The following is a 27,627-nucleotide window of genomic DNA, read 5'->3' on the forward strand; positions in this document are numbered from 1 at the left end:
ACCCTAACCCTAACCCTAACCTTAACCCTAACCCTAACCCTAACCCTAACCTTAACCCTAACCCTAGCCTTAAACCTAACCCTAACCCTAACCCTAACCCTAACCCTAGCCTTAACCCTAACCCTAACCCTAACCTTAACCCTAACCCTAACCTTAACCCTAACCCTAGCCTTAACCCTAACCCTAACCCTAACACTAACCCTAGCCTTAACCCTAACCCTAACCCTAACCCTAACCCTAACCCTAACCCTAGCCTTAACCCTAACCCTAACCCTAACCCTAAACCTAACCCTAACCCTAACCCTAACCCTAACCCTAACCCTTCCCGGCCCTGCCTCCCCCCACAGTCAGGTGTCTCGCATCAGGCGAGTGGGGGACCAGACCCCGCAGGACAGGCCCACACAAGCCGTCTGCTCTTCTGACAGTTGGGGGACAGAGAGACCCCAGCAGAGCATGCTGGGAGGGACGCAGAGCGCCTGCCCTGCCAAGATGGTGCAGGGACAAGGTCACCATCGGAGGGCACAGCAGAGAGACTTGCCATCTGGTCGATGTCATGCCTCACAGGGCACAACCTGCCTCTCTTCTCAGGTGTCAGCTGCGTTTCAAACAGACCAGTGGCTGGGCTCCCAACTCCAACCAGAGACTCGCAGTTTGAAACAGCTGTTTGCACTGACAGCAAATAGAGCTGCTCCCACAATCCCACAAGGTACGGGGCCAGGGGTCTTTGCCACTCTCAACTCCCTGGGGTGGGGACAAGACAGAGGTGGCCAGTGTGAGGCTCAAACCTAAACCTAACCCTAACCCTAGCCTTAACCCTAACCCTAGACTTAACCCTAACCCTAACCCTAACCCTAACCCTAACCCTAACCCTAGCCTTAACCCTAACCCTAGACTGAACCCTAACACTAACCATAACCCTAGATTTAACCCTAACAATAGCCTTAACCCTAACCCTAACCCTAACCCTAGCCTTAACCCTAACCCTAACCCTAACCCTAACCCTAACCCTAACCCTAACCCTAACCCTAACCTTAACCCTAACCCTAGCCCTAACCCTAACCCTAACCCTAACCCTAACCCTAACCCTAGCCTTAACCCTAACCCTAACCTTAACCCTAACCCTAACCCTAGAATTAACCCTAACCCTAACCCTAACCCTAACCCTAACCCTAACCCTAGCCTTAACCCTAACCCTAACCATAGCCTTAACCCTAACCCTAACCCTAAACTTAACCCTAACCCTAACCCTAACCTTAACCCTAACCCTAACCCTAACCCTAACACTAGCCTTAACCCTAACCCTAACCTTAACCCTAACCCTAACCCTAACCCTAACCCTAGCCTTAACCCTAACCCTAACCTTAACCCTAACCCTAGCCTTAACCCTAACCCTAACCCTAACAATAACCCTAGCCTTAACCCTAACCCTAACCCTAGCCTTAACCCTAACCCTAACCCTAACCCTAGCCTTAACCCTAACCCTAACCCTAACCTTAACCCTAACCCTAACCTTAACCCTAACCCTAGCCTTAACCCTAACCCTAACCTTAACACTAACCCTAGCCTTAACCCTAACCCTAACCCTAACCCTAACCCTAACCCTAACCCTAACACTAACCCTAGCCTTAACCCTAACCCTAACCCTAACCCTAACCCTAACCCTAACCCTAGCCTTAACCCTAACCCTAACCCTAACCCTAGCCTTAACCCTAACCCTAACCCTAACCCTAACCCTAGCCTTAACCCTAACCCTAACCCTAACCCTAACCCTAACCTTAACCCTAACCCTAGCCCTAACCCTAACCCTAGCCTTAACCCTAACCCTAACCCTAGACTTAACCCTAACCCTAACCCTAACCCTAACCCTAGCCTTAACCCTAACCCTAAACTTAACCCTAACCCTAACCCTAGACTTAACCCTAACCCTAACCCTAACCCTAACCCTAGCCTTAACCCTAACCCTAACCCTAGCCTTAACCCTAACCCTAACCCTAACCTTAACCCTAACCCTAACCTTAACCCTAACCCTAACCCTAACCCTAACACTAGCCTTAACCCTAACCCTAACCTTAACCCTAACCCTAACCCTAACCCTAACCCTAGCCTTAACCCTAACCCTAACCTTAACCCTAACCCTAGCCTTAACCCTAACCCTAACCCTAACACTAACCCTAGCCTTAACCCTAACCCTAACCCTAGCCTTAACCCTAACCCTAACCCTAACCCTAACCCTAACCTTAACCCTAACCCTAACCCTAACCCTAACCTTAACCCTAACCCTAGCCTTAACCCTAACCCTAACCCTAACCCTAACCCTAACCCTAGCCTTAACCCTAACCCTAACCCTAACCTTAACCCTAACCCTAACCCTAACACTAACCCTAGCCTTAACCCTAACCCTAACACTAACCCTAGCCTTAACCCTAACCCTAACCCTAGCCTTAACCCTAACCCTAACCCTAACACTAACCCTAGCCTTAACCCTAACCCTAACCCTAACACTAACCCTAGCCTTAACCCTAACCCTAACCCTAGCCTTAACCCTAACCCTAACCCTAACCCTAACACTAGCCTTAACCCTAACCCTAACCCTAGCCTTAACCCTAACCCTAACCCTAACACTAACCCTAGCCTTAACCCTAACCCTAACCCTAACCCTAACCCTAACCTTAACCCTAACCCTAACCCTAACCCTAACCTTAACCCTAACCCTAGCCTTAACCCTAACCCTAACCCGAACACTAACCCTAGCCTTAACCCTAACCCTAACCCTAACACTAACCCTAGCCTTAACCCTAACCCTAACCCTAACCCTAACACTAGCCTTAACCCTAACCCTAACCCTAGCCTTAACCCTAACCCTAACCCTAACCCTAGCCTTAACCCTAACCCTAACCCTAACCCTAACACTAACCCTAACCTTAACCCTAACCCTAACCCTAGCCTTAACCCTAACCCTAACCCTGACCCTAACCCTAACCCTAACACTAGCCTTAACCCTAACCCTAACCTTAACCCTAACCCTAACCTTAACCCTAACCCTAGCCTTAACCCTAACCCTAACCCTAACACTAACCCTAGCCTTAACCCTAACCCTAACCCTAACACTAACCCTAGCCTTAACCCTAACCCTAACCCTAACCCTAGCCTTAACCCTAACCCTAACCCTAACCCTAACCCTAACACTAGCCTTAACCCTAACCCTAACCCTAGCCTTAACCCTAACCCTAACCCTAACCCTAACCCTAGCCTTAACCCTAACCCTAACCCTAACCCTAACCCTAACCCTAACCTTAACCCTAACCCTAACCCTAGCCTTAACCCTAACCCTAACCCTAACCCTAACCCTAACCCTAACACTAGCCTTAACCCTATTCCTGACCCTGACCCTAACTCCTACCCCAGCTCCATCACTGGCTCTGGGAGGGCCCTGGGTTTCTTGTTTTCCACGCACCGTCTGGTTGTCAGCTGTTTTGCGTTCCTTAATTTTTCTTTTTTCTTTTGTTTTGCTTTGTGTCTAAGCCTATGAAGACCTCCCTACTGTTTCTGGTGTCCGCAATGCATTAGAAAGCACATGACGATACTGTTTCCCAGATCTAGTTGTATTTTATTTTTTAAATTATTAATAAAGCCTACATTATTTCAAATGTTAATTAAAAAAAAAACACTTCAGCAGAGCTGTGGCATCTAAGACCGCCAAGCCGCAGGCTGTGTCCAGCTCAGTGAACGGAGGGGCTGGGGGGGCGCTGACGGATGCCGCAGGGCCAGGCAGGCGCAGGGCCTCGGGGAGCCGCCAGGCAGCACGCTGCGGGGGGGCGGGGGGGTCTCCCTGCTGCCTCTGTCCCGCCTGCCACCCCCAAGCTCTCCACCTTCGTCACCCCCCCTCGGGGAGCACCCCACTGGGCTGCGCACCTTTCCCTCTGACTGCCCCTCCTTCGGGCTCACCGCAGCCCCCCCACTGGCCCTCCTCCACCGCCGCAGGGAAAGGCCCCTCCCTCACTGGGCACCCCACTGGCCCTGTGCACCCGCAGCCCCCAGACGGCATTCTCCCTTCCCAGCCTGCCCCCCGACTCCCAACTGAACCCCCATCTGTCCTCGTGGGCCCGGGGCATCAGGCACGTTGCCTTCACTCAGATGGCCCCTCGGCCCACCAGCCGGGCCCCAGCTGCCCTCTCCACCAGGTCCCTCCCCTCCCGGCTGGAGGGCAGCCCAGCACAGACGCCTGGACAGCTGTGGGGTCCACCTGCCCTTCTCCCCAGGGGCGCCCCTGGTCCTGGTGAGAACCCGCCGGGCCTCCTGGCCTGGCCTTGGCGCCTCCGTTTGACTCACATCCACAGGTGCCCGCCACCTGCCGGGATGTCCGCGTGGTCGCCAAGGCCATCCCATGACAGCACGGGGGCAGGGGGAGGCCACCGCGGAGGCGCGGGGCACAGCCCAGCTGGGCATGGGGAGGTGGGAGGGCGGGCTGGGGCGGGGTGGAGGGCAGAAACAGGGTGCAGGAGGGAGGCTGGGTGGTGGGACCAGGCAGGCCCCAGTGGGGAGGGGCACCAAGGACCAGGCTCAGGGCCACCACAGGTGAGTTCTGAGCTCACGCTGATGGGAGGCGGCCCCTGCAGGTCCTCACCTGGGTCTGGGTCAGGGTCAGGGATAGGGACAGGGTCAGGGATAGGGACAGGGTCAGGGTCAGGGACAGAGTCAGGGTGAGGGTGAGGGTCAGGGTCAGGGTGAGGGTGAGGGTGAGGGTCAGGGATAGGGACAGGGTCAGGATGAGGGTGAGGGTCAGGGATAGGGTCAGGGTGAAGGTGAGGGTGAGGGTGAAGGACAGGGACAGGGTCAGGGTCAGGGTGAGGGACAGGGTGAGGGTAAGGGACAGGGTCAGGGTCAGGGACAGGATGAGGGTGAGGGTAAGGGTGAGGGTGAGGGACAGGGTCAGGGTCACGGTCAGGGTCAGGGTCAGGGTCAGGGATAGGGATAGGGACAGGGTCAGGGTGAGGGTCAGGGACAGGGTGAGGGTCAGGGACAGGGTCAGGGACAGGGTCAGGGTCAGGGACAGGGTCCCGGTGAGGGTGAGGGTCAGGGACAAGGACAGGGTCAGGGTGAGGGTCAGGGACAGGGTGAGGGTGAGGGTCAGGGATAGGGACAGGGTTAGGGTCAGGGTCAGGGTCAGGCAGAGCCAGGAGCGGGGCTCGTCCAGTTTAATAGAGGATTTCACAGACACGCAGCCCCGCGCGGAGCCCTCACTGGCTCACGTACCGGGACAGCTCCACCACCTCCTGCAGGAAGTGCCGGTAGAACCTGCGGCTGGCGGAGTCCTGCTCCTGCTTGAGCACCTCGAACTCTGCGGGAGATGGGGTCTGGGTGCGGGGCCTGCCGCCCAGGGAGGGGCCAGGCGGGGAGGCGGGTGCGGGGAGGCCGGTGGGGGGTGGGGCGGGGGCGGGAGGCGGGTTGGGGGGGCGGGGGGCGGGTGCGGGGAGGTGGGTGCGGGGGAGGCGGGTGCGGGGATGCCGGTGGGGGGTGGGGCGGGAGCGGGAGGCAGGTGCAGGGAGGTGGGTGCGGGGGAGGCGGGTGCGGGGAGGCCGGTGGGGGGTGGGGCGGGGGCGGGAGGCGGGTTGGGGGGGCGGGGGGCGGGTGCGGGGAGGTGGGTGCGGGGGAGGCGGGTTGGGGGGGGCGGGGGCGGGGGCGGGGAGGGACTCCCGCCCGCTCACGGGTCTGGAAGAGTTTCATCTCGCCCTTCTTCAGGTAGAAGCAGAGGTTGGTGAAGTAGTCCTCCAGGATGCCGCCTGCGGAGGGAGCGCGGTGGGAGCCGGGCCTCGGCCGCCCTTGGCGGGGTTGGGGGCGCCGCCGGGCGCACCTACCGATGAACTTCATGGCCGTGAGCTTCAGGTTCCGGTGGGGGCTGTGCAGGTAGGGGGAGGCCTGCAGCAGGAACTGGTGGCAGCTGCTGAAGTTGCTCTCCATCTGGGGAGGGAGGCGCAGTGGGCGGCGGCCTGGGCCCCTGGGGGGGGGGGGGGGCGCACAGCCCAGCAGTGCCAAGGGGAAGCCGGGGGGAAGCTGGACCGGCAGGGGGATGGGGGACGGGGGGGAGGGGGAGGCGAGGGGGAGGGCCCAGCAAGCCCAGTCCCTTTTCTGCCCCATCTGGGGTGGGAGCCTGGGCCAAGGGACCCAGGACCTCCCTTGTGGTCACCCCTCCCCACCCCCCACTGTCCCAAATGTCCTCCAGGAAGGTGCCTCTCTCCCCGCCCGGTTCCCATCCCCGCAGCCGCAGCAGCAGGGCCAAGGCCGCGGGAGCGGGGAGGCCACTGGGATGGGCAGCGCGCAGGGCCCGGCGGGGTGGGGCCCGTGGCGGCCTGGCTCCGGCTCCTGGGTGCGCGCGGAGGGGGTGGGCCTGCGGCTGCCGTTTCTAAGGGGAGAAGCGGCCGGGACAGGCGGCGGCCGGATAAAGCCACGCTCGGAGGGGCCGGGACGGAGGGCAGCCGGACAGGCCTTCCTGCGGCCTCGGCCTCGGCCTTTTCGGGCTTAAAAGCCAGTTTGTCCCACGGCCCAGGCCTGTTGCCACCGGCTTGTCTGCCACCTGCACTTGCAAGAATCGAGGTGCGGAGGGAAGAGCCACAGGACGGGAGCGAGAGCGGAGGGGCGCCCCGCACCTCTCCACGCCAGACACCACGTGCCCGTGACAGCGCAGCCCCTTGGGGTGGCTGATGGGGGTGCAGAGGCGTCCGTGAGCCGGGAGTGGCCGTGAGCAGGCGCCCAGGGAGCCTCCTTTAGGTCCAGGAGCTGCTCCGCGAGGGCGGGGTAACGTCAGCCACGCTGTGCACCAGGGGCTGTTCCACGCATTAGGATTAACGAGCCTCGAACCCAACAGAGCGGCAGAGCAGGCGCGTCTCCGCAGCACGTTCCCACCACGGCCTGAGCTGCGCTGGCCAAGCGGGGGCGCCAGGGCGGCCGGGGCAGGACAGACCAGACCCTGAGCCCGCGGGAAGACGCCGGCCCTCAGGCCCAGGGAGGCAGGGGGGCACCTGGCGCCCCTTCCAGGCGCTGGGGGGGAGCAGCGGCCCGGGGACCCCGACTGCCCCCTGCCCCGCCGGGCGCGGCCGCTCACCATGCACATGAAGATGTCGCTCTCGGCGCTCAGGCCGCGGCCCCACGCCAGCTTGCTGAACAGCTGCTTCCGGAACTCCCACTTGAGCAGGATGGCGCAGCGCAGGAAGGTGGACTTGGTCTTCTGCGGGCGCCACAAGACGGTCACCTCCCGGTCACCTCCCCATCGCCGCCCCCCCCCCCAGGCTCCCCTGGGGAGGCCCCAGGTCAGAGGCGCCTCACAGAGGGGTGACCCAGGGGGCCTGGGGGTCTGTGAGGGGGCCGGTGGCCACAGGGCCACCCAGACCTCCCTCTGCGGGAGTTAACAGGCGCCTTTCCCCGGCGGGTGGGGGCCCTGCAAGGGGGCGAGGTGTGACTCAGCCCCCAGCGCCAGGCTCTGAGGCTGACTACGTGCAGGGGGAGGTTCATGGGTCCTGGGTGGGGACGGGGGAGGAGAGAGGAAGTCGCCACCTGGGTGGGTCCTGCCAGCTCTCCCCCTGCTGCTGCCTGGAGGCCAGGCCCCGCGGCCTCTCCGGGTCGGTGGCCTCGCCCTGCTCTGCACCCCCCGAGGCCACGTCCTCCTGAGCTGTCCCCCCGCCCGGCCCAGGCCACCCGGGGACCGTCTGGAGGAGGCTGCCCAGCCGGAGGCCCCGCTGGCCGCTCACCATGACCACCTGGGGGCAGGCGTCCGCCAGGTGGAAGAGCAGCGGCACCAGGGACTGGAAGGCGTGGCCCTGGAGCGCCTGCTGGTACTTCCTGCCGCCGCTGTAGATGACTTCCCCGAAGAGCAGGATGGCCCCTCCGCGCACCTCCTCCTGCTCCTGCCCAGGCGGACGGAGAGGCCTCGCAGCGGCCGCCCCATCTCTCCCCTCCCTTTCTGCCCCAGTGACCTCACGTCGCCCTGGTCATCTCCTCCCTCCTCCCTCCTCCCTCCTCCCTCCTCCCGGACCCGGGCAGGCCACGATGGGGTTACAGCGCAGACCCTTGTGCCACGTGTGTCACTTTCTAGCTCTGTGAGCCTGGGCAAGCCCCCCACCCCCCACCCCCGTGTGACTCAGTTTCCTCTTTTGTGTAGAGGGGTCAACAGGAGTCCTCTGTCCCCGGGTCGGCGAGGACTGCATGTGGCTGTCCTGCTGCTCCGGCCCCTCCCGCTCCCCGTCTCCACGACCAGCCAGCCATCCCCGAGGTCCGCCCCAAAGCCTGCCTTGGTTTTAGCCTCTGCACCCTGACGCCCTCGGAACCCCCCGACATCACGCACCCAGCCCCTGCCTTGCCACCACCCGCTGCCTCCCCACTTTCCACACGGCCGCCCGAGGATCTTTAAAGACAAGCAGCTGGCCTGCCTTCTCGCTGACCCGGCCACCACCCGGCCCGACGAGGGGACAGGGCTTGGGAATGAATGGCAGGGACCGGCCCAGAGCCCTCGTGGAACCTTCCTTCCCGGGGACCAGGTTCCCATCGGCGCCTTTTCCACCGGTGACTTTACCCACAATCCCCGGGTAGGGGTGGGTGGGGGCTGGGCGGCAGCTCTGGCTGCTCTGATTGGTGGGCTGGGCGAGCTGCTGCGCAGGCGCGTGCGTGCGTGCGTGGGCTCACGTTCTCAAACAGCCGCCGCAGGTGCCGCGCAAGCTTGAGGCTGCAGGCGCCGATGCCCTGTGGGCCCATGCGGTGCAGCGTGTCGCCCACGATCTCCATGAGGCCCAGGAGGTCCTTGGTCTCGGGCTTCTGGAAACTCTCCACCAGCCCCAACATCCGGGTCCGGAGCAGCCGCACCTGCGGGAGACGCAGCCGCCGGTGGCCCCCCTCCTCCTCCCAATGCCTTCCGGTGCTCCCCTCCGCCTGGTGCACCTCCTCCTCTGGCTGAGGCTGCCCACCGCCGCCTCGCCGCCATGATCCACCGGGGCCTCAGCCCCAGCTCTCGGCCCGCATCATGGGGCACCGACATGTCCTGGGAGGCCATGGGCGGGACCAGGAGGCCGCCCCATCCGGCGGGGGCTGAGTCTTGCGGGTGCGGGTGGGGCCTGAACCAGGGCAGCTGTGCTGTCAGGTGAGGGCTTCCTACCTGGGAAGGAGCCCAAGTCGCTGACCTCTGCGCTCCCTCCGGCTCAGAAACCCCCGGGCCCCCAGCCCCGTGCAATGCAGCAGGGTCCCCTAAACACTGCAGCTCTCTCCTGCCCGCCCGGCTTCCCTGTCCGCCCCCTTCCAGCCCCACCTGTCATGGAGGCTCTTTTCCAGGTGCCCCCTCCTGCCCAGCGCCCCCCCAACCCCCCCCCCCCCCCGCCCCGGGTCGAGCGAGGGCCCCTCACCTTCTTGGGCTGCATGAGGACGCTGCTGAGCCCCGTCAGGCTCAGGGCCCGCACCAGCTGGTTGGGGTTGTGCAGGCCCAGGGTCAGGAACTTGTTCATGATTTTCCGGGACATGTAAAGGGTGAGCTCTTGGCTGGTGAGAAACTGAGCCGGTGGGTCCGTCAGGCCACCAGTGACTTGCGGCCGCAGCACAGCATGGGACGGGGGAGGGGGGATGGACGGGGGAGGGGGATGGACGGGGGAGGGGGATGGACGGGGGAGGGGGATGGACGGGGGAGGGGGATGGACGGGGGAGGGAAGCCCAGCTCCAGGCCCTGCCTGAGGGCCCGGCGCCGGGGAGGGCGAGGAGCGGCTGACCTCTGTGATGATGAGGATGGCGACGATGTTGTCTCGCTCCTCCGAGCTCTTCAGGCAGATGACCGCCTGCCCCAGGACGGCCTGGACCTCGCAGTCACAGTGGGCCATGGCCCTGTCACAGGCAGAGGCCGCCGCTGGGCCCCGAGGGCTTTGCCCTGGGCCAGGGACCCTCCTCCGCCCGCAGACCTGGCCCCCCCGGGGAGATGGCCCCGGAGGCTGAGTCTGAAGTGCAGAGTCCCGGGTGGGGTGTCCGCGGGGGCCCCATCGGGGGTGCAGCCGGGGCCAGGCCCCTCCCAGGCGCGGTGCTTACCGGGCCAGCAGGATCACCCCCTCCGTGTAGGTCTCCGCACGCCCGAAGAGCTCCCAGCCCCTCAGCAGCTTGAGGTAGGCAAACACCTCCCAGTAGTTGGTGGTCCAGAAGAGGCCCTTCAGCGCCTCCACGCACATGCTGGGGGGGGGGGGGGGCACGGGGCGAGAGGCTCAGGGCTCCGCCTGGAGCAGGAGGTGGCGCTAGCTCCCCCCACCCGCCCTCTCCCGTCTGCACCTGGCAAGCTGGGACTTACTTTTTATTTATTTTTATTTTTACTGATTTCAGAGAGGAAGGGAAAGGGAGAGGCAGATAGAAATATCAATGATGAGAATCATTGATTGGCTGCCTCCTGCACGCCCCCCACTGGAAACCAAGCCCACAACACCCCCCCACCCCCCCGCATGTGCCCTGACCGGGAATTGAACTGTGACTTCCTGGTTCATAGGTCAGCACTCAACCACTGAGCCACACCGGCCGGACACGCTGTCACTCTTGGGACCCTCAGCCCTGACAGCTATGGACGCTCCGCCCCCTGCTCCCCACCCTGGACGGCAAGCCCCCAGGTGGAGCCAGCATTCCCTCCGCCCCGGGGCCCCAGCACTGAGCCGGGGCCTGGTGCCCACCAGGTGCTCTGGAGACATGGGGGGAGGGGCAGCAGAGTGGGGGGGGGGGCTGGAGTCCTGAGGGGGCTGGGCGCCGAGGCCGGTCACCCTCACCTGCAGGGGCCCAGGGGCTTCATATCCAGGATGTCCTCCTGGGGCTCCAGGATGGTCTCGACCACGCCCAGCTCGTACAGGTAGTGCAGCTGCGTGAGCAGGCCCAGCAGGATCCCCGCGAAGGCCCAGTGCACGATGGCCCTGTACTCTCTGATGTAGAGGAGCTCGTAAATGGTGCCCAGAGCCTGCAGGGGGCGACAGAGCAGGGCCCTGGCAGGGCACCCCGCTGCTGCCCTCCTGGGGCCTGGCTCCAGACCCGCTCCCCACACCTGGCTGGGCCAGGAGAGGGGCTCTGGCTCCCCTTGGACTCGGCATCAAGAGCCCTCGGCAACCTGTGGTGAGACCCATGGCCGTGACCCTGGCCTCCCCCGGGGCCCGGGGACGCAGAGGCAGTCGCAGCAGCAGGTGCGGGCTGGGCAGGCCGGGCAGGGAGGGGAGGGGTGGGCGGGCAGGACCGGGCAGGGAGGGGCGGGGCCAGGCAGGGCGGGCCGCTCACCAGCATGGACATGAGCTCCGCCTGCTCTGACAGCCTGATCAGCAGCTGGGGCGGCCGCAGCTTCAGCTTAATGTAGAGCAGGGTCATGACCTTGCGGCCCAGCTGGCTGTTGGTGGCCAGGGCCTTCCACAGGGGCGCCACCTGCCTGCAGAGGGGGGAGTCCAGGGCCCCAGCTGCCGCCACACTGGGCAGCGGGGCCAAGGGGCCCAGCCCCGGAGAAGCAGGTGTGAAAGGGAGGTGGCCAGGCCCCTCTGGCAGGGGGAGCCCCTCCATCGGGCCCTGGATTCGCTGACCGGCTGGGCGGGGCCCCTGCCCGAAGCTCTGAGTGCAGGCCAGCTGGCCCTGGCACGGCCTCGCGCCCGCCCCCCGGCCCTGCGACCCCACCAGACTGTCTCCGCCCCGGAAGGTGGGCTGCTCCCCCAGCGGCTCAGCCCTCGGGTCTCCACCGGAGAACACCCCGTGGCCAGGGCAGCGGTGCTCCCCGAGACGCCCACAAGAGGACCATGGGCCCCGCACCTCTTAAACTTAGCAGTGCCCCCGGGCCACAGGCGGCTCAGGGGTTGAGCATCGACCTGTGAACCAGGAGGTCAGGGTTCAGTTCCCGGACAGGTGGTTGTGGGCGCCATCCCCAGTGTGGGGTATGCAAGAGGCAGCCGGTCCATGGTTCTCTCTCATCATTGATGTTTCTCTATCTCCCTCCCTTTCCTTTCCTCTCTGAAATCAATAAAAATATATTTTTAAAAAAAACAAAAACCTACCAGTGCGCACACCCCACTCGGTCGGGTTAGGGCTGGGTAGGCTGTGCTCCGGCTCAGCAGGGCCGGCCAGCATTCCTCACACTCCGTGCGGCCACCGGCCCTCAGTCCACCCGTGCAGAGGGGCGGCTGGGACCGTGTGCCCGGGGCCTGGGCAGCGGGCTGGAGCTGTGTGTGGGCCCCTTAGGTTCTTCACGTCACCCCACTGACCCCTGGCCCCTCTGCAGGCTGGTGCCTGGGGCCCCCTGGGTCTGAGGGACACTCCTGGCTGCCAGAGCCACCCCAGCGCCCTGGGCCCGGCTGCCTTCTGGGACCTGGGGGTGGAGCCTGGGAAGGCGGTGCAGTTGGGCTGCCACTGGGGGCTTCCGTGGTGTGTGGACAGCGGCCAGGGGTCCCCTGGGTGTGCCTGCGGGGCCTACCTCTCCGAGGGCTGGCACAGGGTCAGCAGCACCTCCACGGTCCCCTGGGTGTGCTGGGTGCCCAGCACCCTCACCGCCTTCAGGACCTTCTCCTGGGCACTCTTGAAGGAGATGGCGGGCAGCTCCTGGAACAGCCCCTGCAGGATCTCGGCCACCTGCGTGGGCGGCCAAGGCGGGAGCGGCCTCAGAGCAGCGCCCCCAGCGGGCCGGCCACCTCCTCCATGTGCCCCCCCCCCCCCGCCCCGCAGTGCGGCCCATGCGGACAGCACAGCTGCTGAGAATGGAGCTGCCCGGAGTGGCCTGGGCCAGGCGGCCAGGCCAGGCTGCGGACAGCAAAATCCCCGGGGGGCCGGCCGGCTCTGTGGTTGAGCGTCGACCTATGACTCAGGAGGTCACAGTTTGATTCCGGGTCAGGGGCACAGGCCCAGGTTGCAGTCCCCAGTGTGGGGCGTGCAGGAGGCAGCCGGTCAGTGATTCTCTCTCATCATGGATGTTTCTATCTCCCTCTCCCTCTCCCTTCCTCTCTGAAACCAATAAAAATATATTTAGAAAAAAAAACCCATGTGCGGCCGGGGTCTCTCTCTCCTGCTGAACAAGGCTGAGACCAAGGGGATGGGGGCGACCCTGGGGTCCAGCCCGACGGGAGGGGAAACGGCCCTGCTGCAGGGGCGTCAGCTGCTGAAGGTCCGGGGTCTCCGGGAAGAGGTGGGGGAACCCACACACACCAGGGCAGCCCGGGACATGTGCCATCCTGCTCCCCGAAGCCCATGCCTCCCGCCACCGGCCCCGTGCCCACAGGGAGGCCCCGGCGCAGCCCCACCTGCTCAGGCTTGATGCTGTGGTCCTCGAAGACCATGAGGAGCAGGTGGGAGGCCAGGTCGCCGTCCATGTGCTTGTGGTTGGAGAGTGCGCGCAGCAGCGTGAGGATGAGCTGCGTGTGCTGGGCCACCGTCAGGTGGTCGTCTATGGCCTGTGCAGAGGGCCTGGGGCTGAGCGGCCGAGGGCACCTGCCCCGTCAGCAGCCCCCGGCTCTCCTGCACGTGGCCGGGAGCCAGGGCGGGAGCTCTGCCCTCACCCAGAGGCGGGCGGATGCCAGGTGCCTGGCCTGGCAGGGACCCCGCCCCTGCGGCTGTGGGCGCCGCCCAGCTTGCCTTCACAGGCCCAGCTACGGCTACGGTCGCCCCTGGGCATGATGGGAGCGAGCAGCTTAGCCCAGGCCCAGCCCCTGCCCACCCCCAGCCTGCAGCCCACAGCCAGTGACTGACGAGGTACAAAAGCCAAGCCCTGGCCTCGAGGTGGGACCAACTGCTGGGGGGCTGGGGGGCACTGTTCATGCCAGCACTGCCCAGGGCCAGGCAGCTCCTCCCTCCCCTTCCCCCTGGGAACTCATCCTGTCCTCACTCAGCTGCCCTGGTCCATCCCAGGCTCTGTTCCCGGGGTGCTCATGGCAGCGGGCTTTAACCCGGGAACCCCTGGGAAGGATCCCGGGGGACATCCGCCCACTTGGAGGGGTCGCTGTCTGATCACAGCCTGTCCGGAGAGTGGCCTGGGTGCTGGTCCCAGGGTCCCTCCCTCGGAAAGTGGGGAAACTGAGGCATGGATAGGTTGACTGACCCATCCAAGGCCACTCAGCCAGTCAGGCACAGAGCTCGGACTCAAACCCAAACCCTCCCAGGCCGACGTGAGGGGCGGGCGGCGCCTGAGAGGGGCCGGCGGACCAGAGGACAGAGGACCGGGGAGGGGAGGCCGGCCATGCCGCTCGCCTGGGACCGACCGAGGAGCCACCAAGGAGAGGCCGGAGGGAGGGTGCCGAGCAGAGGACCTGCGTCCCCAGGGGGCCCGGCACCCCCCCCCCCCCAGCTGCAGGTGGCAGGGCAGGCGGGGCTGCGCGGGGCGGGAGTCCTGCTCTGCCTGCCTGCTCCCTGGCACAGGTGGTGCGAGGCCTCCGTGGGCCCAGCTGTGAAAGGGGCAGGACGGGGTGGGACAGGTCCGGGGCTTTGGGGAGCCCCCCACCGGTGCCGGCCCCTCCCCGCCTCGGCTCTCACAGCCACACCTGCACCAGATAGTGGAACTTCGCATCCGACTCTCTGTGGCCCCTTTCTTCAAAATTCTTCATTTTATTTAAATACATGAACTCCGTCAGGCTCTCTGTGGCGGGACACCCGGGGTCAGGAGGCCGGCGGAGCGCGGGCGGGAGGTAACTAACGCCCTCCTCCCGCCCGCCCGCCAGCGAGCGAGGCCCCGGGAGCCCAGGAGCCCGGCCAGCCCCCCGGAAAGCGTGGGGGCACCGGCCTCTGCAGGGCCCTCCGCCCCCACCCCCACCCATCCCCTGGCCCCCAGCTCACCCTTCTGCTGGACCAGCAGCTGGAGGAGGAGGCAGACGCACAGGCGGGCGTGGCTCTTGGTGAACTCCTCGCTGTCCCTCCACAGCAGCATCAGCAGGCCTAGCTGGTGGCCCAGCATCGAGGGCTTGGCCTCCTCCTGGGGGGAGGGGTGCGGGGGGACAGGGAGCGGAGCCATGCCTGGCTGCTTGGTATCATTTCCACGGTCCCTCCCAACCTCTCTCTCTCTCTCTCTCTCTCTCTCTCTCTCTCTCTCTTTTGTGTTAATCCTCACCCGAGGGTACTTTTCCATTGATTTTTTTAGAGAGAGTGGAAAGGAGGGGGAGAGAGAAAGAAGCATTGATGTGAGAGAGACGCATGGATGGGTGGCCTCCTGCATGCGCTGCCACCCGGGCCTGGGTGGAGCCTGCAGCTGAGGGAAGTGCCCTTGACCAGGAATTGAGTCAAACCCTCAGCCCTTACGCGGCCGCCGCGGGCAGGACGTGCCCCACCCCTGGCCTGGATGCTCAGTGAATGCAGCTGGGAGGTGGGCCCCATGCAGAGGTGGAGCAGCATATGGGGCTCCCTGCGCCCCTTTCCTCGCCCCAGCCTGGCCGCCCCCCCGCCCCCACCCCCACTCACGGTGAGTTTCACGTAGTTCACCAGGCACTTCAGCAGCAGGAAGATGGTGTGCACCGCCCGCCTGCGCTCGTGGCTCCTGTCGGACATCAGCCAGGGCTCTGTGTGCTGGGCGGAGGGAGGAGGCCCCGGGACCATCAGGCCCATGCCCCCCCCCCCCTCGCTGCCAGCTCACACTGGCTGGGCAGTGGTGACGGAAGGGGCTGTCGCTGGTCCTGACCCGCCAGACGTTTCCCCCCTCCGGCCCCGTCCTTCCGCCTGGCTCCGGCAGGAGAGGCTGGGCCGGGTGACCCCCTCCAGAACATGGAGACTGCCCCGGGCTTGCGGGCTCTGTGGACAAGCAGTGCGGGGACGCTGGGTCTGCCCTGGGGCCTTGGGGCTGTGCCGGCTGTGGGTGTGGGAGAGCACCTCTCCAGGCTGTGGGGAGCCAGCAGACCATTCCTGGGGCTCCTCCCAGGGCCCTTGGCTCTTGAAACACCCAGCAGAGCCCTGGGTAGGGGGGAGGGGGGGAGGGAGTCAAGGCCCCAGGCACTTGGGTCGGGGTCCAGGGCAAGCCTGCCAACTGGGGCCGCCCCAAGCGGACCCTGGAGGACCGCCCGCGCACCTGCAGGAGGAAGCAGACCTCGTCCATGCTCTTGTTCTCAGAGACGAAGGTCTGCAGCAGCAGGTTGAGCGCTTGCATGGCCTTCTGGTACAGCACCTGCCGGCACACAGCGCCCCGTGCCCACCTCGCACTCACCCCTCACCAGGTTTCCGGGGATCCGTCTGGGGTGAGGGCTTGGCCACTGCTCCCTGCAGGGCCTGGTTGGCTAATGACGATGCCCACAGAGGGCCCAGCTGGCGGGGGAGGACAGCCCTTTTTTTTTTTTTAAATACATTTTTATAGATTCCAGAGGGGAAGGGAGAAAGGGGAACATCGATGATGAGAGAATCGTGGATCAGCTGCCTCCTGCACGCCCCACACAGGGGATCAGGCCTGCAACCCGGGCATGTGCCCCGACGGGGATTCAAACCGTGACCTCCTGGGTCATAGGTCGACGCTCAGCTACTGAGCCACGCGGCCGGGAGGACTGGCTTCTTAGACATGTGGCCAGCCCTTCGGTGTCCCCGGCCCCTCCGGCCGCAGGAGAAAGCCTCTGTCCTTGGCTCCCCTCGCTCACATTGGTCAAGGGCCTGACCCAGGGGCCCAGCGCCCAGAACCCACCCCCAGAGATGGGCTGGCCCCGGGCTGGGCAGTCACCATGGGGTCTGACTTCAGGGCAGGGCAGCAGCTCTTCAGCACCTCCATGGGTGGCAGCTGGTACAGTTTCTGGAAGCAGGTCTGCAGGATGGTGGACTTGACCATGGGCGTGAGGCTGGGCCGCAGGCTGCTGGAGAGACGCGGCACAAAGAGGGTCCTGGCAAGGAGGGGCTCACAGGGCGTGCCGGGGGCGCCGGGACTGGGGGCACCGAGGCCTCCGACTCTGGTGTGGCTTGGCCTGGGGGTGGGCCTGAGGGGTGGAATGGGGGGTGCCGAAGCACATCTGTGCTGGGCGGGGCCATCAAGCTCACTCACTCACTTCTCTCGGGTTCATTGATATTTATTTGTGAGAAAACAAGGAATTGTTCTGGTGTCAGTGTCAGGGCTGTGACTGAGCCCAGTGTCCAAGCTGTGGAAAAGGTCAGGGCCCAGGTGTGAACAGGGTCAGGGCTCAGGGTGTGACCAGGGTCAGGGCTCAGCGTGTGACCAGGGTCAGGGCTCAGCGTGTGACCAGGGTCAGGGCTCAGCGTGTGACCAGGGTTAGGGCTCAGCCTGTGACCAGGGTCAGGGCTCAGGGTGTGACCAGGGTCAGGGCTCAGGGTGTGACCAGGGTCAGGGCCCAGGTGTGACCAGGATCAGGGCTCAGGGTGTGATCAGGGTCAGGGCTCAGCGTGTGACCAGGGTCAGGGCTCAGGGTGTGACCAGGGTCAGGGCTCAGCGTGTGACCAGGGTCAGGGCTCAGCCTGTGACCAGGGTCAGGGCTCAGGGTGTGACCAGGGTCAGGGCTCAGGGTGTGACCAGGGTCAGGGCTCAGGGTGTGACCAGGGTCAGGGCTCAGGTGTGACCAGGGTCAGGGCTCAGGGTGTGAGCAGGGTCAGGGCTCAGGGTGTGACCAGGGTCAGGGCTTAGGTGTGAGCAGGATCAGGGCTCAGAGTGTGATCAAGGTCCGGGCTCAGGGTGTGACCAGGGTCAGGGCTCAGGTGTGACCAGGATCAGGGGTCAGAGTGTGAGCAGGGTCAGGGCTCAGGTGTGACCAGGGTCAGGGCTCAGAGTGTGAGCAGGGTCAGGGCTCAGGTGCGGCCAGGGTCAGGGCTCAGAGTGTGAGCAGGGTCAGGGCTCAGAGTGTGATCAAGGTCAGGGCTCAGAGTGTGATCAAGGTCAGGGCTCAGGGTGTGACCAGGGTCAGGGCTCAGGTGTGACCAGGATCAGGGCTCAGAGTGTGAGCAGGGTCAGGGCTCAGGTGTGACCAGGGTCAGGGCTCAGCGTGTGACCAGGGTCATGGCTCAGGAGTGACCAGGATCAGGGCTCAGAGTGTGAGCAGGGTCAGGGCTCAGGTGTGACCAGGGTCAGGGCTCAGGGTGTGACCAGGGTCAGGGCTCAGGGTGTGACCAGGGTCAGGGCTCAGTGTGACCAGGGTCAGGGCTCAGTGTGACCAGGGTCAGGGCTCAGCGTGTGACCAGGGTCAGGGCTCAGCGTGTGACCAGGGTCAGGGCCCAGCCTGTGCCACTGTTACCAACGTCTCTTGGACAAGAAGCAGGGCAGCGTGTCCTGGGGAAGGGGGCCCCGGCCTCAGCTTGCCCACAATGCTTAGCTCCTGGCACAGCCCCCACTTGGGCCCTCACCCACATCCTCCATGTGGGGAGCGGCGACAGCGTGTGGGCAGGTCAAGCCTCGGACTGATGAGAGGGCACGGTCCTCTCATGGCCACGTGCAAGTCCCAGCTTGGAGGGCAGAGCCCTCCCCGCACCATTATAGCCAACAGCTATGGTTGTGAGCTTGAACCCATGGTCCGAACACATGGCCCCACGTGCCTGAGTGATGTGAGCTTGAGAGAGTTCAGGTGCACGTCGATGAGTGGGATCGAAACCCACGAGGACGTTGTAACCATCTTGGCCGCGCCCTGGCGCTGTCTCTCTCCATCCGAGGGGGCAGCGTCCCACCCAGACCGAGCTTCATTCTCTTGTCTGTCTTTCCTCCATCCTTCACCGCCCCCTCTCAGGGTCACTGACCCTGGCTGAGCTGGCGCGGCACATAAGATGCCCAACGGGGGCTGAGTATGCCACGGCCGTGCCTGCCGGCTCGCCACACTCCATCGCCTCACACACTGACCCTGTGTCCACACTCGGGGACCGGCCTGACTTCCTGGACCCCAAGGGGCCTTACCTGAGCCCGGCGATGACCAGTATGATCTTTTGCCGGTAGGGGGTGACCAGGTGGTCAGGCTCCTTCTGCAGGGCGGACTGGGAGGGCAGGGAGAGAGGGCATGGAGGGGCGCCAGCCCGGCCCCCGCCCCCACCGCCACCCCGGCGGCCCCCGTGGCCCCCACCACCGCCCCCCGGTCCCCCCGACGCACCAGCAGGCAGTGGATCAGCTCCGCCGTCTGCGTGAACTTGTAGCCCTGGGTGCTGCTTTCCCGCTTGAGCGCCTTCATGAGCATGACGGCCGCCGACAGGAAGCTCTTCTTCAGGGTGTGGTCCTGTCCGTGCACAGTGGGCCAGCGGCCGGTCAGGAGCTGCCGCGGGGCGGCCGCCAGGACCGGGTGCCGGCGCCGCACAGACCCGCCCGCCGCCGCGCTCACGTAGCAGCTGCACGAGTAGTAATAGACCATCCTGGAGGCGATGTTGTCCACCCAGGGCAGGATCTGCTTCCGGGACTGCATGGCCATCTGCCCGTAGCACAGCAGGGAGGTGCTGCCCAGCCACCTGCAGTGCAAGTGGGCGTTCGCGTGCTGCGGGCGGGAGGGGGCGAGGCGGAGGGCGTCAGCCCGTGCACAGGCCCCGGTGGGTGGTGGTCCCAGACCCGGGCCACTCCCCCGCCCTCCAGCTGGACCGGCCACTGCCGCTCTCCCCAGCAAGGTGCCCGGGAGTCACTAGCCGGCACACGGAGCCACTCAACACGTCCCAGGTGTGCAGGCCACGTCCACGGCCCCATGGGCAGGGCCCCGGCCCGGATGGGACAGGACACTAGCCCGGATGGAGGCCCTGGCCCCTAGGCTGGGGGCCCAGGGATGAGGCTTGCGTCCCCATGGCCACAGCAAGAACAGAGAAGGTAGGAGTCCCACACTCAGCCCCTCAGGGAGGGGGCTGGGCAAGGGGTACCCCTCCCAATGAGCAAGGTGAGGCTCAGAGCAGGCAAGTGACTCGCCCAGGCCACCAGCCCCGCCCCGCTCACCCTTTCCTGGCTGGCCGAGTTCCTGTGGGGGGACTTGAGGAACTTGGTGCAGCCCACGTCCTCCAGAATGGCCCACGCCAGCTCCATGTGCGTGGCGGCCGCGATGCCCACGGCCAGCGCAATGCCCTGCGGGCCGAGGGCCCTGTGAGCAGGCGGGCGGCGGCACCCACCTCCCGGGGGCCCTGCACAGGCCTAGAGGAGCCAGCCCCGCCCAGAGGAGCCTGCACCCAGGGCCGGCTGGTCCGATGGAGCCTGGACACAGCCCAGGAGTGAAGGGACGGAGGGCCCGAGGCCAGGAGCAGAGGGGGCCACGTGGGGTGGGGGGGGATGGGGTCCCCAGGGGCCGGCCCACGCACCTCCCGCTGGCTGGCCGTCTTGTGGGACAGCTCGAGGAGGCCGGTCAGGTGCTTCCTCACCACGTCCTCGCTGGGGCTCTCCCTCAGCATCAGCCCGTAGAACTGGAACAAGAAGCTCTGCCGGGAGAGGAGCAGCTGCTGGGCCTGGCCTCCGTGCGCCCCCAGGCCCCTCCCCACCCCCCTAACCCCCCCACACCCCCACACCCCCCCAACCCCCCCCAACGCCCCCAACCCCGCCAGGGCTGGCCCCACTGCTCCCAGGGCCCCCACCCCAGCACCCAGGCCCCGCCCCCGCGCTGCCTGTGCCCCGCCCCTGCCACCACGCCCCGCCCACTGACGCCATGCCCCGCCCACTGACGCCTGCGCCCCGCCCACTGACGCCCTGCCCCGCCCACTGACGCCCCGCCCCGCCTGTGGCCAGGCCGCACAGAGCCCTCCAGCCACATCAGACTTCCCTTCGCTCCCCTCAGGCCCCGGGTGGAGGCAGGACCGCTGCGCCCAGCCCCACTTCCCGGGCGCAGGAGGCCACCTCGGAATCGCCTAGAAAAATTCCCCTTTATTTTCTCTTCCTGAAAACCTGCAGCTTCCACGCTGCGTCACATGCTCGGATGGAGCCCATTTCCCGAGCTGCACTGCTGACGTCACACCTCGCAGGGCCCCGCACCAGAGGGTGAGGCGTGGGGCCGGGCACCGCCGTCCCGGCCACTGGCCACGGCCGCATCCCTGGGGCCCGCCGGCCCGGGGACCGGGCTGAGCTCGTGACCAGGAGGCCTTGGGTCCCCGAGGCCACCGTCCCCCCTGGGCCTGGCCCCCCATCGGAGGTGCGTGTCCTGCGGCCATGGCAGGAGCAGAGCCTCCCCGTGGCCACGGCACCCCTCGTCGTGTCTTTCTGGCACTTTCCGTGCACACGGAGCTTCCGGTAAGGCCAGCGCAGCCTCTGCAGGCCCTGCGGCCGGGCAGCCCCTCCAAGCACTGACCTTCTCCAGAGGCTGCTTGAGGTCCAGTTTCAAGGACGCCAGGAACTCCTGGATGGCCGAGGCCTCCTCCTGCAGGACGCGCTGCGGCGGCGGAGCACGGGCTCAGCCGGGGTCGGGGTCAGGGCCAGGGCCAGGCGCGGGCGGACAGGGCCCTGCAGGCCTCTCTCTAGGTGGGATTCTGGCCGCCTCACTTCTGCTCCACCCTGGGGACGCCCCGGACCCGGGACCCGCAGGACAGGGGCTGAGTCCCTTCGCCTGGCCCCGCCCACATCTTCATGCTGCTGTCTGGTTGACCTCAGGGCCTTTGCACAGGCTGTCCCCACCTTCTGCTCAGCCCTCCCTCCCCGCGCCTGGGCTGGCCCCTAAGCCCAGCTCTGCGTGCGCTTGGAGCCGGTCTCCCTGGGTGACTATGCACACGACTGCTCTGCTGTGATTTCTCCCCTCTGTCCTGTCCATCAGCCCCAGACCACAGAGAATCTGACACAGGGATGTGGAGGAGAGGGGCCAGGACAGCCCCGCACCCCCTCAGCCATTTTCACACTGGACAGAGGACAGGAACAGCACACAGGGGGTGAGTGTGGAGGGCATGGTCTCCACACTGGTTGGCGAGCAATCCCAGGAGGCCCCGGGGGGAAAGAGGGGGTACAGGCTTCCTGGGCTTTCATCTAGGCCCCCCAGGCCTCGGGGTGGAGCAGGGTGTGTTTGCTCCGTGGGACACCAGGCCCACACCTGGCCGATGGGCACAGATGACGGTGTCTGTGTGCCCCACCAGCCCCTACACACACACACACACACACACACACACACACACACACACGGAGGTCAGGGCCTCTGGGACTGCAGGGGTGGGTGCCCTGTGAGGCCTGCAGCAGCAGGTGTTGGGGGGGGGGTTGAGGGGGCGCCGGGCCCACCTGGTTCTGCTCCTGCAGGCACTGGCACACGGCCTCCAGCACCAGGCTCTTCTCCGTCACCGACATGGCCTTGATCCTGTTGACCAGCACCTCTTCCCAGGGCGGACTGCTGTGGGCCTCGTCCAGGATCTCCCCGATCTCCGAGCTGGGGAGTTCTGCAAGGCAGAGAGGCGGAGAGCGGCCGGCCCCTGCAGCCTGGGCTGGGCTCCCCCTCAAGCGGGAGCCCCAGGCCTCCCAGCTCCCGGGGTCAGGCAGCTCCACCCCTCATTCACAGCAGCCCATACTGCTTTCTTTCTCTCTGTTTTAAATCCTCACCTGAGGATATTTTTCCAGTGATTTTCAGAGAGAGTGGAAGGGAGAGGGAGAGACAGAGAGAAACATTGATTGGTTGCCTCCTGCACGCACCCCTCCCAGGACCCCGGCTGGGGAGGAGCCTGCAACCACCCGTGGAATCGAACCCAGGACCTTTTCGGTCTGCAGGCCGACACTCTATGCATGGAGCCAAACCGGCCAGGGCCCAAACTGCTTTCTCTACGAGGCATTTGCAGGGAAAGTGTTGTGAGAGCAGCCAGGAATCCCAGACAGAGGGCACCATCCAATGTCCCAGACACGCTCCCAACCCAGCCTGGTCCGGCCGCTGTGGCTCAGGGGTTGAGCACTGACCTACGAACTAGGAGGTCACGCTTCAATTCCCGGTCAGCGCACGTGCCCGGGTTGCAGGCTGGATCCCCAGTGTGGGGCGTGCAGGAGGCAGCCGATCAAGGATTCCTCTCATCGTGGATGTTTCTCTCTCCCTCTTCCTCACAGAGGGGAGGGTGACCTCTGCCCGGGGCAGACTGAAGACCCGCCTCCCTCACAGCAGGAAACCAGGCCCCAGAGGAGGAGGACCTGCTCAGAGCCAGGGACCAGCGCAGGCCAGGCCGCCCAGGGGGCTGTGAGGAGGCCCCGCCCACCCTGCTCACCAGTATCCAGCTCCTCCTCATCATCATCCTCTTCCCTCTCCTCCTCCGCCTCTGCCTCCTCCTCCTCCACCTCCTCCTGCGTGTGGCCGGCAGCTGGCCCTTTAGCAGGGATGGTGGAAGCCATCACTGTGGCCCTGCAGGGCGGCGCCTCCTGCGACAGGGATCAGGGCAGCATCACTCCCATCGCACGGCACAGGCCGGACCACACCAGGCCCCCACCTACGTCACTCACCCCAACCCTTACCAGGCCCCCCAGGCGGTCCCGTAGCTCCGAGGGGTCCTGGTTCACCTAGGGAAGGAGGGGCTCCTGACTGCAGCTGACAGCCGAGGCCCAGGTGCTGCCCACCCTCCACACCCCCTTGGCCCAGACAGAGGTCACCCCGAGGGGCGGGCAGCCACGTGAGGCCGGCCAAGGAGTGGACGGGCCATGCGCACCGAGGGGCTGTGCCCACACCAGGCCCTCCTGGGGGGGGGTTACTTCACCTCCTCCAGGAAGCCCCCCAGGCTGCTCCCATGGTCACCGGGCCCTCCTCTCCCTCAGCCCTCCCTCCGGGATGGGACCCTCCCTCCTGCCCGGCTTCTGCCAGAGGGAATGGTGGGGCCTCAGTCCCATGAACGGGCCAGACCTGCGTGTCTAGCAATCTCCCATGGGCCCCGCGGCGGGCTGGGCCGGGTGGCGGCTGTGGGAGCCCCCTCAGGGCCCTGAGCCCCCGCTTCTCCCTTGGGGGACAGTACCCCCGTGGACCATTAGCTGCAGCAGGGCCATGGCATCCCTTTGGCCCCTCCCACTCCTTACCCCAGATGCTAATGACTCCCCAAAGCTGCCCACTGGGCCTGCCCCTGTGCCCCCTTCTCTCCCCTCCAGCATCCTGTCCCTTCAGGGGTCACACCCCCATGTGCCAGCCCTGCCCACCCTCATCCTCTCTCCTCAGCTCCGCCCTGGGCCCTGCTGCGCTGCCCTGCCCACCAGCGGCCCTGCTCTGTGTGACTCTCGGCGGCACCTCCCTGAGCGGCCCCAGCACCCTCACGACCTGCACTCTGGCTCCCGGTTTCAGCTGTGGCGGCTGCGGATGTGTTAGGAGGAGGCAGTTTCCTCTGGAGGTTGAACCCCTTTGGTAACTTGGTCCCCCAAACCCTTTTCATGGAAGAGGCAAAGGCCATTGTCATCCATTCTGAGCCTGGAGTGGGGCCAGGTTGTTGGGAAATGACTGTGGGAGCAAGCCTGGGGGGCTTCCTGGAGGAGGTGAGGCAAACCCCCAGGAAACCCAAAGTCAGAGAAGGGGACAGAAAACCCCAGGATGTGACAATGGGGTGGCCCAGGGCACTCAAACCCCACAGAGGACCATTTTGCCAGAGAAGGCAGAGGCCAGCTGGGGAAGCAGGTGGGGAGGGGAGAGCGTAGGTTCCGCTCCCCACCCCACGCTGTCCCCAATAGGCTCAGTGCCTCCACCTGCCCTGACCTCCCGCACCTGCCACCACCACCCTGTGAATGGCCCACCCTCCTGGCCTGCCGGAAGCCGGTCCATCCTTGCTGCTTGACACAGTCGCTGCAGGAAAGAAACATCTGCACAGCATATGTTTCAAGGGACCTGGCGTATATCGCATACTGTTCTTAATATGTTTGCTCCCCTTAGCGCTGTGTGTTTTAACCAAGGTCACCTCTCCGAGAAAGGTTGTTTCCCCAGGTAGGGATTTTTCCCTGAAGCCAGGGAGGGGATAAAACTCCTTAACTAAGTGCCAGGCGGGTAGTTAATCACTTTAACTACAAACAATCACGCTTAAGCTACATAATCTTTACTCCCTGGAATGGAGATAAGAAACGCCCTAACCTTTGGAATAGAAATTGACAGGATTAAAATCAACTGGTATAAATACGGATGTAACAAGACAATAAACAGCAGAACTTCGCTGGAGATCCTGGCTAGGCTGCTGATCAACTGAACGCTGTCTCGGTGTCACTCCTTCTTCGCCGACTCCGTCCACACCTTTGGGGACCCCTGGACCCGCTGGGGCTGGACCCCAGCACTGGCCTCAGCTTCGAGGACGCTGCAGCCTTGTCCACTGCCACCACCACCCCCACCCCCACCTCCACCGCCTGCGACAAGCTGCCCTGTTGCCTGGACATCCCTTCCCCATTGCCCCCTGCACCCCTGCATGCCCTCACCCCTAATGCCACTCTGCCCTTCCATCCACCCCTGTCTACAGTTCCCTTTAACACCCCAATATGGGGGTTGCCTGCGCTCTGTTCCCTGGGCTGTAAACTCCAGCAGGGAAGAGAGGCCGCTAAAATCAGGGTCAGGTGCCTGGAGAGCGACTCAGGTGCCCCAAGTCGAGTCAGAGAGGACCCCTGTCTACGCAGACAGGCCCTGTGCGAGGTGAGTCATCCGTGTGGAGGCCACTGCAAAGGCTCTACACATAACAGCCCCCAAGTGGGGAGCCGGCCGGACCCCCAGGAGTGCGCACTGCGGCCCAGAACCCCGCCTCTGGGAGCATCCTCTATGGAGAAGTGAGATGCACCCCCGTGGCCTTACACCAGCCACACGGGCTCGGAAACAGGAGGAGCGGGCGAAAGCCCATCGCGAAGGCTAGTTCATGAGGAAATTGCTCAGGGTCCCGCAGGGAATGGAAAAGTCATGTGACTGCCCAGCCGGCGTGGCTCAGGGGTTAAGCATCGACCAGGAGGTCGAGGTTCAATTCCCGGTCAGGGCACATGCCCAGGGTTTCGGGCTCCATCCCCAGTTGCGGGGGGGGGGGGGGGGGGGTGCAGGAGGCAGTCAATGACTCTCTGTCATCATTGATGTTTCCCTCTCCCTCTCCCTTCCTCTCTCAGAGCAATAACTTGATATTAGGGTTAGATTCATAAAAATAAATAACTCGGTGATGGGAGGCTTGAAAGAAAGGTCAGGAAAAGACCAGTCAGCGAGCGCTACCTACGCCCTGGGGGTGGGGCCTGGCGGCCGGGGCATCTGAGGAGGAGGACGGTCAGGCCCTGGTCTGCAGGGGGCTCGAGTGGGGGCAGGTGGTGGACACCAGCCCCCCTGCTGTGGGCAAAGTTGAGTGTGTCCTTCCAACACCTGAGGCCAGGGAGGCAGCAGTGCTGGCGCCCCGCTCACCCGGCGACCCTGTGGGGTGGTGGGGCCCCCCTGGCCCTGGCCAGACCCCCTGGCCCCAGGACAGCAGAGAATGGATTCCCCGAGCCCCGCGATGAGCCGCCACAGCCGGGGGACTTTGAGGACGTGATGCGGTGCCCCTGGCTCCCACCAGGCCCAAGTGGGCCAGGTTTTTCTCACTGTCATCTGGAGGTCACCAGAGGTCAAAGTCTCCAGTGCTGGCTGGGGAGGGCGGGAGGAGGAGCGGGGGGGGGGGGGGGGGGCGGTGGAGGGGAGGCGGGGCCCGGGGGAGGGAGGGCGCCATTCCCTGGGTGCAGCCCTCCGTCCAGGAGGAGCGGCCGGCAGTGTGTGGGAGGTGACCCCGAAATGTGGGAGCATGGAGCCGGCTCCCGCGGGTGGGGTGGGTACCTCCTGAGAGACCCCCGTGCTGAGTCCGGTCCCGGGGCTCCCTGGCACTGGGCTCCGAGAAGGCCAGCCTGGCTGCCCTGTCCCAACAGTCACCTCCTCGGAATCCCCCCCTGCCAACCGCCGGGCGCGGCAGTTGGGAACTCCCAGGCGGGCATCGTGGGCCACAGGGCCCCAGACCCGGGTGCCACCTGGGCTGTGTCGGGCCCCGAACACAGATCTGCCCCCCACACCACCCCTGGGGTGTCGCCTCCGCTCCTGCCGTGGCTGTGGGCTCGCTGGTCGTCCCAGGAACACGGCTCCTCAGACCCTGACCCCGCGCTCAGCGCCCAGCTCCCGCCGCCCAGGCCGTGCCCAGAGAACACGAAGGGTGTGGGCGCCGGGGGCACCGCTCCCAGAGGACAGGGCATTTTCAGAGGAATTATTTTCACAACTCACTCTGATGGAGGGCAGCTGGGGCGTGCCCAAGCCAATGCCACCTCCTCCTGTGGGGCCTGGGGGCTGCGCCCACCCGTGGGCGTCTGAAAACTTAGCAGTAAACCCAGCACCCACCCAGGGGGGCTCTGGGAGCCACAGCCACTGCCGCAGGGCCTCGGACGACCGTCCGTCCGTCCATCCTTCCGTCCGTGACCCCGTCTTGCGCACAGCAGGCTGGGTACCTCCTGCCCAGCCTGTTTTCAAAGGATTTTCTCCTCCGAGAGGCGCCTCCTGCCAGCGACCACCGGCCGGGGAGGGGCCCGGGGCTCCTGCTGGCGTTGGGGGCGCTTTCAAGGGAATGAACCTCTGCCCACGGGGGGGGGCCGGGGGGACTCGCTCCCTGAGGCAGAGGCCGAAGTCCCTTCGCCCAGTGGACACGCCTGACCCAGGCCAGGCCCCGGCGAGGGGCGGGCGGGCTTCTGTCCTGAGGAGCCCAGGGGTGACGCCGGGTCGGGGACGGCTCCCCCCCTGAGGGCCTGCGTGCGGAGCTGGAGGGGCAGCCGGCGCTGAGGCCGGAGGCCGGGCCTGCAGCGCCCGAGGCCATGGTCAGTGGCCAGTGGCCAGGCCACCGAAGCCAGGCACGGAGAGGAAGGCCCAGGACGGGGGAGCCCCGGGGAGCGCT

The 27,627-nt window shown here is 65.2% G+C and overlaps 1 protein-coding gene across 1 annotated transcript; it reads right to left on the reverse strand.

Moving 5' to 3' along the window:
* Window positions 1–5,166: 5,166 nt before the first annotated feature.
* Window positions 5,167–23,779, reverse strand: LOC132220141 (maestro heat-like repeat family member 5). Its single transcript, XM_059673069.1, has 25 exons — window positions 23,749–23,779; window positions 22,052–22,206; window positions 21,141–21,221; window positions 20,164–20,265; window positions 19,808–19,933; window positions 18,990–19,364; window positions 18,800–18,876; window positions 16,601–16,793; window positions 16,001–16,096; window positions 15,400–15,504; window positions 14,782–14,917; window positions 14,490–14,584; window positions 13,257–13,406; window positions 12,437–12,591; window positions 11,263–11,407; window positions 10,767–10,951; window positions 10,051–10,188; window positions 9,741–9,852; window positions 9,384–9,527; window positions 8,674–8,850; window positions 7,743–7,898; window positions 7,100–7,222; window positions 5,856–5,958; window positions 5,706–5,780; window positions 5,167–5,338 (listed from the first exon to the last, which is right to left on the reverse strand). The coding sequence occupies exons 1-25, from the start codon at window positions 23,777–23,779 to the stop codon at window positions 5,238–5,240; spliced, it is 3,336 nt and encodes a 1,111-aa protein (XP_059529052.1). The 3' UTR covers window positions 5,167–5,237.
* Between the last annotated feature and the right edge of the window lie 3,848 nt (window positions 23,780–27,627).

This window comes from Myotis daubentonii, chromosome 17, assembly GCF_963259705.1.
Source record: "Myotis daubentonii chromosome 17, mMyoDau2.1, whole genome shotgun sequence".
Lineage (NCBI taxonomy): Eukaryota > Metazoa > Chordata > Mammalia > Chiroptera > Vespertilionidae > Myotis > Myotis daubentonii.

Coding starts and splice junctions, on each gene's coding strand:
- LOC132220141 (XM_059673069.1), bottom strand. CDS start 23,779: ATGGCCCTGCTGCAGCTAATGGTCCACGGGG. Junction 13,407..14,489: donor AGTTCCACTATCTGGTGCAG/GTGTGGCTGTGA, acceptor CCCTCTGCACAG/GCCATAGACGACCACCTGAC. Junction 5,959..7,099: donor GCGACATCTTCATGTGCATG/GTGAGCGGCCGC, acceptor CTCCCTCCCCAG/ATGGAGAGCAACTTCAGCAG.